This window comes from Bubalus kerabau, chromosome 5 (genome assembly GCF_029407905.1).
Source record: "Bubalus kerabau isolate K-KA32 ecotype Philippines breed swamp buffalo chromosome 5, PCC_UOA_SB_1v2, whole genome shotgun sequence".
In the NCBI taxonomy this organism is placed as follows: domain Eukaryota; kingdom Metazoa; phylum Chordata; class Mammalia; order Artiodactyla; family Bovidae; genus Bubalus; species Bubalus kerabau.
The window spans coordinates 24911874-24929946 of record NC_073628.1 but is presented as its reverse complement, the minus strand read 5'-3'; the positions used below and the strand labels follow the sequence as shown (position 1 = coordinate 24929946).

The 18073-nt window shown below is 39.1% G+C and overlaps 1 protein-coding gene and 1 pseudogene across 1 annotated transcript; both read right to left on the bottom strand.

Annotated features, from left to right (window-relative positions):
- Nucleotides 1–8222: 8222 nt before the first annotated feature.
- On the bottom strand, nt 8223–9152 carry LOC129653760 (olfactory receptor 8B3-like). Its single transcript, XM_055583455.1, has one exon. It carries the CDS (start codon nt 9150–9152, stop codon nt 8223–8225), a length of 930 nt encoding a protein of 309 aa, XP_055439430.1.
- Nucleotides 9153–16926: 7774 nt separating this feature from the next.
- On the bottom strand, nt 16927–17847 carry LOC129653759 (olfactory receptor 8B3-like; annotated as a pseudogene).
- Nucleotides 17848–18073: the final 226 nt, after the last annotated feature.

The following is an 18073-nucleotide window of genomic DNA, read 5'->3' as shown; positions in this document are numbered from 1 at the left end:
TTAGAAATCATTTCTCTGTGCAATTAGTCACAGGGCAGGAATTTTCTGTGTTTAAAATAACTTTATTGACAATTTTCTTTTTTCTTTCTCACCGTGTTGAAGATAATTTGAATCTTCTCTTATTTTCAGTTTTTGGAGAGTAGGTCTCCTCTTTCCACATGGTTTGCACAATTTCCTTTCCTCTTTTCCCACTTACTAATACTAGTAAGAAGAAAGGCATCTCTGGGTTTTTTTCTTTATCATTTCCAGTGATTTTGTCTCTGGAAATACGAGACTGTTCTATAGATGATGAAATCAGTTCAGTTCAGTTCAGTTGCTCAGCCGTGTCCGACTCTTTGCCACCCCAGGAATTGCAGCACGCCAGGCCTCCCTGTCCATCACCAACTCCCGGAGTTCACCAAAACTCTTGTCCAATGAGTCGGTGATGCCATCCAGCCATCTCATCCTCTGTCATCCCTTTCTCCTCCTTCCCCTAATCCTCCCAGCATCAGGGTCTTTTCCAATGAGTCAACTCTTTGCATGAGGTGGCCAAAGTATTGGAGATTCAGCCTCAGCATCAGTCCTTCCAATGAACACCCAGGACTGGTCTCCTTTAGGATGGACTGATTGAATCTCCTTGCAGTCCAAGGGACTCTCAAGAGTCTTCTCCAACACCACAGTTCAAAAGCATCAATTCTTTGGCGCTCAGCTTTCTTCACAGTCCAACTTTCACATTCATACATGACCACAGGAAAAACCATAGCCTTGACTAGATGGACCTTTGTTGGCAAAGTAATGTCTCTGCTTTTCAATATGCTGTCTAGGTTGATCATAACTTTACTTCCAAGGAGTAAGCATCTTTTAATTTCATGGCTGCAATCACCATCTACAGTGATTTTGGAGCCCCCAAAAATAAAGTCTGACACTATTTCAACATGTTTCCCACGAAGTGATGTGACCAGATGCCTTGATCTTAGTTTTCTAAATGATGAGCTTTAAGCCAGCTTTTTCACTCTCCTCTTTCACTTTCATCAAGAGGCCTTTTACTTCCACTTCACTTTCTGCCATAAGGGTGGTGTCATCTGCATCTCTGAGGTTATTTATATTTCTCCCGGCAATCTTGATTCCAGTTTGTGCTTCTTCCAGCCCAGCATTTCTCATGATGTACTCTGCATACAAGTTAAATAAACAGGGTGACAATATACAGCCTTGAAATACTCCTTTTCCTATTTGGAACAAGTCTGTTGTTCCATGTCCAGTTCTAACTGTTGCTTCCTGACCTGCATATAGGTTTCTCAAGAGGCAGGTCAGGTGGTCTGGTATTCCCATCTCTTTCAGAATTTTCCACAGTTTATTGTATTCCACACAGTTAAAGGCCTTGGCATAGTCAATAAAGCAGAAATAGATGTTTTTCTGAAACTCTCTTGCTTTTTCCATGATCCATCGGATGTTGGCAATTTGATCTCTGGTTCCTCTGTCTTTTCTAAAACCAACTTGAACATCTGGAAGTTCATGGTTCACGTATTGCTGAAGCCTGGCTTGGAAAATTTTGAGCATTACTTTACTAGCGTGTGAGATGAGCACAATTGTGCGGTAGTTTGAGCATTTTTTGGCATTGCTTTTCTTTGGGATTGGAATGAAAAATGACCTTTTCCAGTCCTGTGGCCACTGCTGAGTTTTCCAAATTTGCTGGCATATTGAGTGCAGAACTTTCACAGCATCCTCTTTCAGGATTTGAAATAGCTAGCTTTGTTCATAGTGATGTTTTCTAAGGCCCACTTGACTTCATTTTCCAGGATGTCTGGTTCTAGGTGAATGATCACACCATCGTGATTATCTTGGTTGTGAAGATATTTTTTATACAGCTCTTCTGTGTATTCTTGCCACCTCTTCTTAGTATCTTCTGCCTCTTTTAGGTCCGTACCATTTCTGTCCTTTATCGAGCTCATCTTTGCATGAAATATTCCCTTGGTATCCCTAATTTTCTTGAAGAGATCTCTAGTCTTTCCCATTCTGTTGTTTTCCTCTATTTCTTTGCATTGATCACTGTGGAAGGCTTTCTTATCTCTTCTTGCTATTCTTTGGAACTCTGCATTCAGATGCTTATATCTTTCCTTTTCTCCTTTGTTTTTTGTTTCTCTTCTTTTCACAGCTATTTGTAAGGCCTCCCCAGACAGCCATTTTGCTTTTTTGCATTTCTTTTCCATGGGGATGATCTTGATCCCTGTCCCCTATACAATGTCACGAACCTCCATCCATAGATCATCAGGCACTCTATCAGATTTAGTCCCATAAATCTATTTCTCACTTCCACTGTATAATCATAAGGAATTTTATTTTGGTCATACCTGAATGGTCTAGTGGTTTTCCCTACTTTCTTCAATTTAAGTCTGATTTTGGCAATAAGGATTTCATGATCTGAGCCACAGTCAGCTCCCAGTTTTGTTTTTGCTGACTGTATAGAGCTTCTCCATCTTTGGCTGCAAAGTATATAATCAATCTGATTTCTGTGTTGACCATCTGGTGATGTCCATGTGTAGAGTCTTCTCTTGTGTTGTTGGAAGCAGGGACCATTAGACTGACATATCATTGGAGATGTCTTATCTGCCCCTTGTTATTGGAAGCATGAATCAGACAATGTTTGATTTTTGTGTCTCTCTAGCCTTCATTGAGCAAGAATATTTATTTCTCCTTTAATGCCTGAGATGGAAGGTTCTATAAAAAATGTTTAGTATATCCCATTTTGCATCTGTAACACTTCACATTAGGCTTCATCTGGCAAAGGGTATTTTTACCTTTGCACACCCAGTCCTGTACCTCATGGATTGTCAATATATATTTATTGCCTGTTTGGGAGAATAAAGCTTAATGTAGTTATTGCCTTATTTGCAGTTATATATCTTTTCAATGAAAAAGTCTAGACCAAATTTAGCTTTCTGATTTTAAGTCCACTTCTGCTTCTAAAGTATATCTAAATAAGCAAATAATAATTACACAATTTGGGAACGTTTCTGGGCATTGCAGAGGCCCATCTAGTCCATTATATATTTTATCACTATTTGAGATGCCAAAATTGTGTTAAAAGTTGGTCAAGTCTTTCATTTGTGAAGCCTCAAAACAAAAATCAAACTTGTGGGGGGTTCAGGATGGGGAACAAATGTACACCCGTGGCAGATTCATGTCAATGTATGGCAAAACCAATACAATATTGTAAAGTAATTAACCTTCAATTAAAATAAATAAATTTATATTTAAAAATAAATAAAAATAAAACTTGTTTCATTTTTTAAATTAAATTTAATTATTTTAATTAGATGCTAATTACTTTACAATATTGTATTGGTTTTGCCATACATCAACATGCATCTGCCACGGATGTACATGGGTTCCCAATCCTGAATCCCCATACCATCCCTCTGGGTAATCCCAGTGCACCAGCCCCAAGCTTCCTGTATCCTGCATCGAACCTGGACTGGCAATTCATTTCTTATATGATATCATACATGTTTCAATGCCATTCTCCCAATTCATCCCCCCCTCCACCTCCCCCAGAGTCCAAAAGACTGTTCTATACATCTATGTCTCTTTTGCTGTCCCCCATAAAGGGTTATCAAAAAAGCAAGAGAGTTCCAGAAAAACATCTGTTTCTGATTTATTGACTATGCCAAAGCCTTTGACTGTGTGGATCACAATAAACTGTGGAAAATTCTGAAAGAGACGGGAATACCAGACCACCTGACCTGCCTCTTGAGAAACCTGTATGCAGGTCAGAAAGCAACAGCTAGAACTGGACATGGAACAGACTTGTTCCAAATAGGAAAAGGAGTACATCAAGGCTGTATATTGTCACCCTGCTTATTTAACTTATACGCAGAGTACATCATGAGAAGTGCTAGGCTGGAAGAAGCACAAGCTGGAATCAAGATTGCCGGGAGAAATATCAATAACCTCAGATATGCAGATGACACCACCCTTCTGGTAGAAAGTGAAGAGAAAGTAAAAAGTCTCTTGATGAAGGTGAAAGACAAGAGTGAAAAAGTTGGCCTGAGGCTCAACATTCAGAAAACTAAGATCATGGCCTCTGGTCCCATCACTTCATGGGAAATAGATGGGGAAACAGTGGAAACAGTGTCAGACTTTATATTTTTGGGCTCCAAAATCTCTGCAGATGGTGACTGCAGCCATGAAATTAAAAGATGCTTACTCCTTGGAAGAAAAGTTACGACCAACCTAGATAGCATATTAAAAAGCAGACACATTACTTTGCCAACAAAGGACCATCTAGTCAAGGCTATGGTTTTTCCAGTAGTCATGTATGGATGTGAGAGTTGGACTGTGAAAAAAGCTGAGCACCGAAGAATTGATGCTTTTGAACTGTGGTGTTGGAAAAGACTCTTGAGCGTCCCTTGGACTATAAGGAGATCCAACCAGTCCATTCTGAAGGAGATCAGCCCTGGGATTTCTTTGGAAGGAATGATGCTTACTTTGGCCACCTCATGCAAAGAGTTGACTCATTGGAAAAGACTCTGATGCTGGGAGGGATTGGGGGCAGGAGGAGAAGGGTACGACAGAGGATGAGATGGCTGGATGGCATCACTGACTCGATGGGCGTGAGTCTCAGCGAACTCCGGGAGTTGGTGATGGACAGGGAGGCCTGGTGTGCTGTGATTCATGGGGTGGCAAAGAGTCAGACACGATTGAGCAACTGAACTGAACTGAACTGAACTGATACAGGGTTATCCTTACCATCTTTCTAAATTCCATATATATGTGTTAGTATACTGTATTGGTGTTTTTCTTTCTGGCTTACTTCACTCTGTATACTAGGCTCCAGTTTCATCCACCTCATTTGAACTGATTCAAATGTATTCTTTTTAATGGCTGAGTAATATTCCATTGTGTATATGTACCACAGCTTTCTTATCCATTCATCTGCTGATGGTCATCTAGGTTGCTTCCATCCTAGCTATTGGGGTACACGTGTCTCTTTCAATTCTGGTTTCCTTGGTGTGTATGCCCAGCAGTGGGATTGCTGGCTCATATGGAAGTTCTATTTCCAGTTTTTTAAGGAATCTCCACACTGTTCTCCATAGTGGCTGTACTAGTTTGCATTCCCACCAAGAATGTAAGAGGGTTCCCTTTTCTCCACATCCTCCCCAGCATTTATTGCTTGTAGGCTTTTGGATCACAGCCATTCTGACTGGCATGAAATGGTATCTCATTGTGGTTTTGATTCGCATTATTCTGATAATGATATACATTTACATTTTCATTTTCAATATAGTAGACTTTGGCAAGGCATTCCAGTATTCCTGCCTTGGAAATTTCATAGACAGAGGAACCCGGTGGACTATAGTTCACGGGGTCCCAAAAGTGCTGGTCACGATGTAGTGACTAAATAACAGAGTTACATCCTATATGTGCGTAGATCCCAAAACAGATCTTACATGGTTACAATTATTCCTAAAAAATGATTATGTCAGCAAACGCCCTTGTTGAGGATAGACATGCCATTTTGCCCTTAGTCTGGCACAGTTGGTGTTTTCTATATCTTTATTACATTTCATTCTATATTCATTTTAGCATCAGAGGAAGTAGGTGGTTTATATGCAAGGTTTTGCTGCACAAAATAAATACATTTGTATGTTAAATTTCCTCTCTGTGTAGTGAAGTTTTACATTCTGAGGCTGGAATTTCCAGGTTCCTCAGTGAGTGGTAGAATGATGGAGTCACCTTGGATATTTAAAGTCTCTCTGACATCAAACTAAATTAATCCACTTCAAATAATAATAAAGAGAATGAATAGGGTGTTACCACTGCTCTTAGAAGTAGTGTTGTAATTTTCACTGTACTATTACCTATGTCAGTATATGTGTATCTCCTGGGAGAACTTTGAGGCAAATAGGAAAAGGGAATTTGGCTTCCATTTTCTCAGTTCAGTTCAGTCGCTCAGTCATGTCTGACTCTTTGTGATCGCATAGACTGCTGCATGCCAGGATTCCCTGTCCATTACCAACTCTCTGAGTTTGCTCAAACTCATGTCCATGGAGTAGGTGATGCCATCCAACCATCTTATCCTCTCTCGTATGCTTTCTCCTCCAGTTTTCAAGCTTTCCTAGCATCAGGGTCATTACCAATAAGTCAGTTCTTCACGACAGGTGGCCAAAGTATCCGAGTTTCAGCTTCAGCATCAGTCCTTCCAATGAATATTCAGGATTGATTTTCTGTAGAATGGACTGGTTGGATCTCCTTGCAGTCCAAGGGACCCACAAGAGTCTTCTCCAACACCACACAGCTTCAATTCTTCGGTGCTCACATTTCTTTATAGTCCATCTTCCACATCCATACATGACTACTGGAAAAACCATAACTTTGACTAGATGGAACTTTGTTGGCAAAGTAATGTCTCAGCTTTTTAATATGCTGTCTGGGTTAGTCATAGGTTTTCTTCCAAGGAGCAAGCGTCTTTTAATTTCATGGCAGTCACCATCTTCAGTGATTTTAAATCCCCACAAAATAAAGTTTTTCATTGCTTCCATTGTTTCCCCATCTATCTGCCATGAAGGGATGGGACTTGATGCTATGATCTTGAAGTGAAGTGAAGTTGCTCACTCATGTCTGACTCTTTGTGACCTGTGGACTGTAGCCCACCAGGCTCCTCTGTCCATGGGATTCTCCAGGCAAGAATACTGGAGTGGGTTGCCATTTCCTTCTCCAGGGGATATTCCTGACCCAGGGATCGAACCCAGGTCTCCCGTATTGCAGGCAGACGCTTTAACCTCTTAGCCACCAGGGAAGCAAGCCAAATTTCACTTTCTGCCATAAGGGTGGTGTCATCTGTGTATCTGAGCTTATTTATATTTCTCCTGGCAATCTTGATTCCAGCTTGTGCATCTTCCAGCCCAGCGTTTCTCATGATGTACTCTTCATATAAGTTAAATAAGCAGGGTGACAATATACAGCCTTGACATATTCCTTTTCCTATTTGGAACCAGTTTGTTATTCCATGTCCAGTTCTAACTGTTACTTCCTGACCTGCATATAGGTTTCTCAAGAGGGAGGTCAGGTGGTCTGGTATTCCCATCTCTTTCAGAATTTTCCGCAGTTTATTGTGATCCACACAGTCAAAGGCTTTGGCATAGTCAATAAAACAGAAATAGATGCTTTTCTGGAACTCTCTTGCTTTTTCGATGATCCAGCAGATGTTGGCAATTTGATCTCTGGCTCCTCTGCCTTTTCTAAAACCAGCTTGAACATCTGGAAGTTCACGGTTCACATATTGCTGAAGCCTGACTTGGACAATTTTGAACATTACTTTACTAGCATGATATATGAGCCCAAAAGTCTTTCTCTTTCTGACAACAGCAGCAAAAGACAATCAAACTGTTTTGCTAAAAAGAAAAGAAAGGAATACCCAGCTTGAGAGAAATTCATATGTCATTCTGAGACAGAGGAGAGTTGACTTTAAATCAGGAATTTTTTTTTATATTTCATGCTCTTTGAAATAGAATAACATAATCAAGTGTGTATAGAGTATACTGAAGAATAATACACTTGAAGTCAAAATGGTAAGAATTTAGTCTACGATTTTTCTTTCTAAAGCTGTGTGACTTTAAGTAAATCATTATCCACTCTTGGCTTCACTTTCCCACCCATGCAAAACATGTATTTTGATGACTGGTTATGTGTCAGTTTTACTTACAAACATTAAAAATCAAACTCTTTGCAAAAAGAAGCTTAACATTAAGGGTTTACAGATGGGAAAGGGATTATCCTTGTTACTCTTAGAACCATCAATCTCTGGTATTTCAAGAAGGCATATATTGCCAAATGAAATGTGGAAAGATAAGAGTAGAAACAGAGTATTTTATTTATCCTTCTTAATACAAGTTGATAGATTAAAAGTAACCCATGTGATATGTTTCAGTCTAATGTTATGTAATTCATTATTTGGAGGCCATTCGTCTTTTCCCAGTGGAAAAATACTTTCAAAATGAAAATGAAAAAGATATTATATTCACTATTTAATGTTATTACTATGCAAGAAAAATAGATGATATGTATTTTGAAAACACTAAGAAAAATATATAAAAATGGGAATAAATTATTCAAACAGGACTCGAATTTCTTTAAGATACTAGGTTTAAAAAAAGATAATAAAAATATGGTAAAAAGGTTGTCATTAAAATTAAAAAACTCAAAATCTCATGGTACAAGTTACTTGTGCACACAGACAGTTCTAATTAAAACTGTCTCCTACTCAGAGCTTTTCTCAGAGCAAGTTTAACGTCTTTGTTCCTCAAGCTGTAGATTAATGGGTTCATCATAGGAATCATATTGGTGTAAAAGACGGAAGAGATTTTCCCCTCATCCATAGACACAGCAGAAGGTGGTTTGAGATACATGAATGCCCCTGATCCAAAGAAGAGAGAAACAGCAATGATGTGCGAACTGCAGGTGCTGAAGGCTTTGGACCTGCCCTCTGTGGAGCTGATGTGGAGGATGTTGGTGAGGATGAGACCATAAGAGACAAAGATGGTGAGACTGGGCACAATGATATTGATGCCTACTACAATAAACACTTCCAGCTCACTGACGTAGGTACTTGTGCAGGAGAGCTCGAGCAGAGGGAGGATGTCACAGAAATAATGGTTGATGGTGTTTGCATCACAGAAGGTCAGTCTCAGCATGCATCCAGTATGAGCCATGGCACCAGAAAATGCCATCAAGTAGGAACCAAGCATAAGGCTGGAACACACTTTAGGGGACATGGCAGCATTATATAAGAGTGGCTTACAGACGGCCGCATAGCGGTCATAGGACATTGATGTCAGCACATAGCATTCAGAAATGCTAAAAAAACAGAAGTAGAGCTGGGTCATGCACTCCATGTAAGAAATAATATTCTTATTTGGTAAGAAGTTAATCAGCATTTTGGGTGTAAATACAGAAGAATAACAGAGGTCTATGAAAGATAAGTTAGAAAGGAAAAAGTACATGGGGGTGTGTAGGTGTGAATTCAGTGCAATTAACATTATCAATCCCAAATTTCCCAGCACAGTGACCATGTACATTCCTAGGAACAGGAAGAATAGAGGGAGTTGGAGATCTGGCTGGTTGGTTAATCCCAACAGAATGAATTTGGTCACAAAAGAGCCATTTCCAGGAGCCATCCTTCTCTAAGGTGATCTGTGAGCACAGAAGAAAAAGGTTACATAGAGAACCATGACTCAATTTTCACACAATATCTCCTCTCACTAGTGTAGTGTTTGGGCTGGGGATATCTGAGAGTAACCCAGCCTGGACTTATGGAATTGTCTTACCTACTCTCTCATGGAACTGTGTTACCATTATCCTGAAACTAAGTGACAGGGAATTTCACTTTTTTGGGTCTTTATAAACTAAGTAGAAAAGAATATCAAAACTTAGCCTACAGAAGGAAGGAAACTACTGCCCTGTGCAGACTTGGCTGTTTGGGGAAGGAAACAAACAGTGGATAAAGGAGAGGTTTGGACGAGGACTGACTCATTCCCACATCTCAACATTTCTCCTTTCACTTGGAGTCTCCCCTCACCAGTAAAACTATAGGCAGAGACTCTAGCAATCAGGTGCTGGCCTTTAAAGCAGATTAGACCTGGTGGGGTGAGAACAAAGAAAATTGCTTCTTAACTAAAACTAAATGGCCAGAGTCTATGAGAGGTTAACTCTTCACCCCACATTACAGAGTAAAAGCTGTAACTGTAGATGAGTGAGACTTCTGTCCATGGAGAGGGAACTTACTGACTGATCTAATGCATCCTTTTAGGCCCCTAGTGTCTCTGAGCATTCACTGATCCATGCCTTGAATAGACATTTTTCTAAGTTTTATGTGAGTCTCAAGGTGCTAAATTGGAAATAAATTGCAATATCTTAGATCCTTGCACTTCCAATTCAAACAAGAAGGGCTTGAATAAATGGAATTCAGAAACTCACCTTCCTTTCTCCAGAAAACCCCAGGGCTTTCTTATCATTGGTTTTACCCTCTGGTCTTAGTAGGGCAATTTCAGGTTCTGAAGCTTTGGTTCCTTTGATTCTAAGAGAATGCAGCCCACATGTATTTTCTGATTTGACTTCAAAATCTTTTAAAAATATAGATCATAATTTCTGTTTATGACTTTCAGTCCACTCAAGCAGCAGAGAAAAATAAACATTCTTCTTTATTGGTAAGCCACAGATTTCATGTGAGTGTAATGCTATAATGCACTCAGTAATAAATGTGGCAGAAGCTTGTTCAATCTCTTCCCCAGGGAAACACTCTATGTATAATAGGGACCTGGGAGGATTGCATTTGCATCCTGTACCTTAATCTGTCCTTAGTCCCTTAGAGATTCCATAGTTTACTCAACTTTTCCCTTCACTTAGGGATTGTCCATTCACCAAAGAAGAGCCAAATCTCCCATGTTCTGTTCATTTAGATTACAGAAATGAAGAGGAAGCCCTAGTCACTTTTTTCCTACAAAAAAAAAAAAATGATATAAAAACAATTTATGTACCAAATATGTAAGATTTAGAAAATTGCTAACAGAGTCTTTCACCCTGTTCATGCATGAAGTCAGACATATTGAAGCTGGGTGTAAGGGCAATGAGCAATTGCATTTCTGTAAAATATGATTCAGAAATGAGTCCTAGCAAATCAGTACTGGTGCTGTGCTTACTCGCTCAGTCTTGTCCAATTCTTTGTGACCCTATGGACTGTAACCTGCCAAGCTCTTCTGTCCATGGGGATTCTCCAGGTAAGAATACTGGAGTGGGTTGCCATGCCCTCCTCCAGGGATTTTCCCAACCCAGGGTTTGAACCCATGTGTCATTCATTGCAGATGAATTCTTTACAATCTGAGAAACCAGGGAAGCCCAAGAATACTGGAGTGGGTAGCTTATCCTTTCTCCAGGGGATCTTCCTGACCCAGGAATGGAATCAGGTTCCCCTGCATTGCATTTGGATTCTTTACCAGCTGGAAATCCCAATAAACTGGCCTATCAATGACACTTACAGGAAAAATGTTCCCTCTGAGATTTTCTAATCCATCAATTCTCTACACAGTCTAGAAAATAACTCTTATTAAAGGCAAAACCAATACAATATTGTAAAGTTAAAAAATAAAATAAAATTTTAAAATAATTAAAATTAAATTATAAAAAATAAAATAAAATAAATAAAAAAGGACAAAATACTTTATCAAAAAAAAAAAAAAGGAGTAAAAGAACACTGGGTCTTCAGGTGAAAGCTGTCTTATAATTTAAATGGTTCTGAAATAACAATTTTCTTCTATATCAGAACTTGAACAGTGCAAAAAACTCAGGTTTGTGTGTACCCTCACCATTTTTGGTTTCTGCACCAGAGTAGAGTTTACAGTGAGACTGTATCTCAGCCTGTTCTATCTACCTCAGTGTGGCCTTTTTGTCACCTTACAAGGTGAAGAAAGTGCTCAGCAAGTTTCCAGATCTTTTTCAGAGGTGATTGTTTCATATATAGCTGTAGAATCACTGTATTCATGGAGGGAGGTGAGTGCAGGATCTTCCTATGTCACCATCTGGAACCACATTCCTTAAAACTGGGCTTCCCTGATAGCTCAGTTGGTAAAGAATCCGCCTGCAATGCAGAGACCCCGGTTCAATTCCTGGGTCAGCAAGATCCGCTGGAGAAGCAATAAGCTACCCACTCCAGTATTCTTGGGCTTCCCTTGTGGCTCAGCTGGTAAAAAATCCACCTGCAATGCAGGAGATCTGGGTTTGATTCCTGGGTTGGGATGATCCCCTGGTGAAGGGAAAGGCTACCCACTCCAGCATTTTGGCCAGGAGAATTCCATGGACTGTATAGTCCCTGGGGTTGCAATGAGTCAAACATGACTGAGTAGCTCTCACTTTCACTAAAAGTATACAGTCAATTTTTTCTCAGTAAAACTGCAAATGTATGAAAAGTTACTAAATAAGATATTTTCTTTTTAAATGACAGAAAATGTATGGCCATTGGACTTCCCTGGTGGTCTAGTAGTAAAGAATCCACCTGCCAATGCAAGGGACATGAGTACAATTCCTGATACAGGAAGATTCCACATGTCCTGGTACAAGTAAGTCCATTTACCACAACTACTGAGCCCTTGGGCCACAACAACTGAAGCCCGTGCGGCAACTACTGAGTTCACGAACCACAGCTTGAGAGCAACCCCCACTCGTCACAACTAGAGATAGCCCAGATGCATGTTTGGAACAACTTATGTATGGGAATCTATTTCTTCAGTTGTAAATTTAATGAAATCTAAATAGAGATCAAGTGTTTTTAATTAAAAAAATTTAGTGTAACATTGATCTGGGCTGTTCTGAGAACGCTTTGAAGGCTTAGTATAATAAAAGGTAAAAATGTCTTAATTTTTATATTGGTGGTACAATGAAGTGATAATATTTTAGGTATATTGAGTTACATGAATCATTATTGTAATTAATGTCACATCTTTCTCTTTTACCTTTTTAATTTGGCTAGCAAAAATTTTGAAATCACATGTAAAAGGACTTGAAGTATATTTAAATTGGATATCACTGGTCTAGCACATAGACAGTGCCTAATAGTTTTCATTTTTTAGTTAATTTTTATTTCAGTGTAATTGTTCTTTACAATGCTGTGTTAGTTTCTTGCTGTACAGAAAAGTGAATCAGCTATATGTAATGATATAACCAATCTTTTTTTTTTTTTTTCATTTCCTTCCCAGTTAGCTCACTACAGAGAATTGAATAGAGGTTCTTGTGCTATACAGCAGGTTCTCATCAGTTATCTATATTATATATAGTAGTGTTTATATGTCAGTCCCAATGTCCTAATTCATCCCAACTCCTCTCCTTCTCCTTTTTTTTTTTTTTTTTTTTTTGTTGTTGTTGTTCAGTTGCTCAGTCTTCTCTGACAGTTTGGGACTACATGGACTACAGCACGCCATGCTTCCCTATCCTTCACTATCTCCCAGAGTTTGCTCAAACTCATGTCCATTGAGTCGATGATGCCATCCAACCATCTCATCCTCTGTCATCCCCTTCTCCTCCTGCCCTCAATCTTTCCCAGCATCAGGGTCCTTTCCAATGACTCAATTCTTTGCATCAGGTGGCCAAAGTATTGGAGTTTCAGCTTCAGCATCAGTCCTTCCAATGAGTAGTCAGGGTTAATTTCCTTTAGGATTGAATGACTTGATTTTTCTGTCCAGGGAACTCTCTGGGACCCCATGAACTGCAGCCCACCAGGCTCCTATGTCCATGGAGATTCTCCAGGAAAGAATACTGGAGTGGATAGCCATTCCCTTCTCCAGGGGATCTTCCCAACCCAGGGATCAAACCCAGGGCTTCCATGTTACAGGATGATTCTTTACCTGTCTGAGCCAACAGGGAAGCCTCTTCCCTTCTTAGTACCCATAAGTTTGTTCTCTACATCTGTGACTCTCTTTATGCTTTACCATTTTAACTAATGGTCGTTAATCTCTACCATTTTTCAGTATGTAATTTAGGAACTTTCTGGTCTGTGATTCAGAGGACCATTTTTGTTAAAACTAGAAAACCGGAGCTTTCAGCTATATTTAGTACATAATTACAGTCACATTCCGTGGTTTACCTGATGGACTCTCAGTTGTGATAATTTCAACAATTTCCCTTGTTACTTTTTGGCTCCAGTCATGTATATCAAAGAAGCAAAAACAACTAAGCATAACTATGCTGTGCAAGCAAAATACCCTGACTTGATTTCCCTCTTTTGAAAGAAGTACAAAACCCACTCCAGTACCCTTGCCTGGAAAATCCCATGGACGAAGAAGCCCAGTAGGCTGTACTCCATGGGGTCACGAAGAGTCGGACACTTACTGAGCGACTTCACTTTCACTTTTCACTTTCATGCATTGGAGAAGGAAATGGCAACCCACTCCAGTGTTCTTGCCTGGAGAATCCCAGGGACAGGGGAGCCTGGTGGGCTGCTGTCTGTGGGTTTGCACAGAGTTGGACATGACTGAAGCAACTTAGCAGCAGCTGTACTTGTTTCTAACTAAAATGTGTTCAAATTGCTCAACTCTCAGCTAAGTTATATCTTTGGAAATGTCACCACTCTTTATTATAACAAATACTATTTAAACTATTTTATTAATTTTTTCCATTTAGTCAAAGACAAATTACTTTCAAGAAAACTTTAATTTTTTCTGTAAATGAAGCACATTTTATTTGCATTTTCATGTTCATGAAAGATTAGTAACTGGGTTTCAGCCACTCTTGTTGCCACCTCAAGTTATGATAGAACATATAATCTAGTGGACACACCTCTGTGATGTCCACAGATTTCCAAATACCACTTGGATATTATTTGTACCTGTTTATATATACTTTTCTTTCAGCAAAGAAAACAAGTTTTTTGAAATAAAGAGTAAGTAAAAGAAAGGGAAAGAAGCAGAAAGCTGCAGCCAAAATCAACAATTTCACATAATTAGAACTTGTGAAGCTAAAATAAATTGTGTTAATATTGGGTCAGGGGAGGGGAATGAGTGGTGTTTTTAAACTGAGACAGCATTTAACAATCACAGCATGCAAAAAACTAATAGACAAACAAGCCAGTCATGCTGAATTTTAAAATAACTGAATAGTGAGTGGAGACTAGGAATGTGGCAAATGGTGAATATCATCAAAGGTATCTTAGAAAATATTTAAATTCTCACTTGATACATTGAGTTGAGGGTTTTTAGAGTTGTTTTTTTTAGAGTTGCATTTTATCCCCAAAATGATAATAATTCAGAATCCTTTCCAGAAGTCATGGTCACAACTTGGTTCATTCAGCCAATATTTTTTTTTTAATTTATTTAATTTCTCATTGCTACACCAACTGCAGTTCAAGGTTTTCATACCTAAAAATCCAAATGGAAATAGCATATGGAAGCCAACAAGAAGGTGCTATTTAGTCATTTCCAAGTCCTCCAGTTCCGTGGGTTTAGTTTATTTTTTCTTTTAATTAGAGTAAATTATGTTTTTATCATCCAAATAAATTATGTGACCTCCACAATATATCTAGGGCCTTCCAGAATGTAGAAAGCTATGGGTAAGGGCTTCCATTATCTACCATTCTTTGTTCTAAATTCCTTTTTCTTAAATTGAGTTCCAGTTATCCCTAGCTATTTTATCTTCTGGAGCTTCCCAGGTGGCTCAATGGTAAAGAATCTGCCCATCAATGCAGGAGCTGCTGCTGCTAAGTCGCTTCAGTCATGTCCGACTCTCTGCGACCCCACAGACGGCAGTCCACCAGGCTCCCCCATCCCTGGGATTCTCCAGGCAAGAACACTGGAGTGGGTTGCCATTTCCTTCTCCAGTGCAGGAGACAAAGGTTCAATCCCCAGGTTGGGAAGATCCCCTGGAGAAGGAAGTGGCTACCCACTCCAGTATTCTTGCCTGAAAAATCTCACGGATAGAGGTGCCTGGCAGGCTAGAGTCCTGCTCACAGAGTTGGATGTGACTTAAGCCACTGAACAACAATTTTATCTCCTGAAGAGCTCTCTACCTGCTTCCCCAAACATGGCTATAACTTTTCCATCTTCATTTCCAAACACTACCATTGTATGGACATTGTGCATTATAATTTTATTAAGGCCTTATGGACACCAGAATGTATTTACAGTACTCAGTGAGATATAAATTCAGATTGAAACTGTATCATGATCACTCCCAAGGGGGACCTCTTATTTTCTGACCATGTGTCTCTCTCAGTCCTGACATATTGCATGATTTAGACTCCTTTTTCTCACATATACTGTTCCTGAATTACAGATAGTTGCAAACTTTCTAAATTCAATTCTTTAATTTTTTTTTCCAGAAAAAGTAACTTCCTTATTTGAGCCAATCTGCTCCCCAATATATTAACCCCAAAGTTTTCCTCTGTCCCAACAAAAAGAACAATTGAGCTGTTTTTCTAAAAAATAACTAAAAAACATGATAAGCACACTGAGGGAAATTCATTTATCATCTTGGGACAAAGCAGAGTCACCTTTGAAATTAGCAGTGTTTTCTCATATTCCACCATTACTGAAATAAAAGTAATAGAAGAAAGTAACAGCAAAATAGATTACAAAGTAGGAAACTTGAAATCAGGTTTTCTTTGTAAAGCTAAGTGACTTAAGGAAATCTAACCACTCTAATGTTAACTTTTGCATGCATACAATAAATATAGTTTGATGAACTGTTATGTCTCACCTTGACTGTACAAAGGTTAAAAAAAAAAAAAAACTTTTTGCCAAAAGAAGCTTAACGTGTAACATTTATATATGTAAACTGGATTATCCTTGATAATTATCATAGAACCTTTGAACTCTGGCATTCTTGAAAACAGCATGAAAAGAGTAGAAATATTTAATTCATGCTTTTAATAGCAAGTGGCAGATAAAAACACCCTCGAGGATATAATGTCACTCTATTGTTAAAGAATGTCTTTATTTGAAGACCACGCATAATGTTCTGGGAGACTGCAATTGCCCCACTCCAGTACTCTTGCCTGAGAAATCTCATGCACGGAGATGCCTGGTAGGGTGCAGTCCATGGGGTCACTAAAAATCGGACACATCTGAAGCGATTTAGAAGCAGCAGCAGCATAATGTTCCAAAGGGAAAAAAGAGTTCAAAGGTGACAATAATATAAAAAAGATGGAGATAATGCTATGATTTAATTAATGCTATTAGTAAACGGGAAAAAAAAAAAAGGGTAGAAAGATGTTTTGGTAATCACGAGAAAAAAAAAAAAAAAGACCTACTCCAGAAAGACTAGAAATTACTTATGAAAAAAGACTCAAATTTCCTTTATCAGGTTAAGGGAAAAATAGGATTAAGAGGCTGCCATGAATAATATATAATTGCAGCACAGAATCTCCTTGTCATATAACCAACTGTGCAGACAGATACTCTTTGATCAAAACTATCTCGTACTCAGGGTTTTTTTCAGAGCAAGTATAATGTCTTTGTTCCTCAAGCTATTAATTAAGGGGTATAGCAAGGGAACAGTGTTGGTATAAAAGACAGAAGAGATTTTCCCCTCATCCTTGGACCCAGCAGAAGATGGTTTAAGATACACAAATGCACCTGATCCAAAGAACAGGGAAACAGCAATTCTGTGGGAACTACAGGTGCTGAGGGCTTTGGATCTTCCTTCCATGGATTTGATATGGAGGATGCTGGAGAAGATGAGACCATAAGACGTAAAGATGGTGAGACTGGGCACAATGATATTGATGCCCACCACAATGAAAAGTACTAGCTTATAGATGTGGTAATTGTGCAGGAGAGCTGACAAGAGGGAGCATGTCACAGAAAAAATGGCAGATGATGTTTGCATCACAGAAAGTCAGTGTCAACATATTTCCAGCGTGAGCCATGGCACCAGAAAATGCCATCAAGTAGGAACCAAGCACAAGGCTGGAACACACTTTAGGGGACATGGCAGCATTATACAAAAGTGGATTACAAATGGCCACATAGCAGTCATAGGCCATTGATGTCAGCAAATAGATTTCAGAAAGAACAAAAACACACAAAAAGTTGGGTCATGAACCCCATGGAAGAAATAATGTTATTCTTTGATATAAAGGTAACCAGCATTTTTGGTGTAAACACAGAAGAATAACAGAAATCTATGAAGCACAAGTTAAAAGGGGAAAAGTACATGGGGGTGTGTAGATGTGAATTCATCCCAATTAAAGTTATCATGCCCAAGTTTCCCAACACAGTGACTGTTTTATGTTACTAGGAACAGGAAGAACAAGGGGAGTTGGATATCTGGTTGGTCTGTTAATCCCAATAGAAGGAATTCAGTCACAAATGAACCATTTCCAGAAGCCATTCTTCTCTAAGAGAATCTGTGGACAGAGGAGAAAGAATTACACAGAGAAAAATTCAACTTTCAGACAACATCTGTTCTCCAAAGAATGCTGCATGCACTGGCAAGATCTGAGACCTGGCCAATGTGGACCATTGCCTATTTTACCATTATCATGAAACTGAGTGACATGCACATTCCCTTGTTAGTCTTTATAAGCTATATGAGCAAAAAGTATCAAAACTTAGCC

Excerpts from the sequence above, each read along its gene's own strand:
- LOC129653760 (XM_055583455.1), bottom strand. The coding sequence starts at position 9,152 with ATGGCTCCTGGAAATGGCTCTTTTGTGACCAAATTCATTCTGTTGGGA.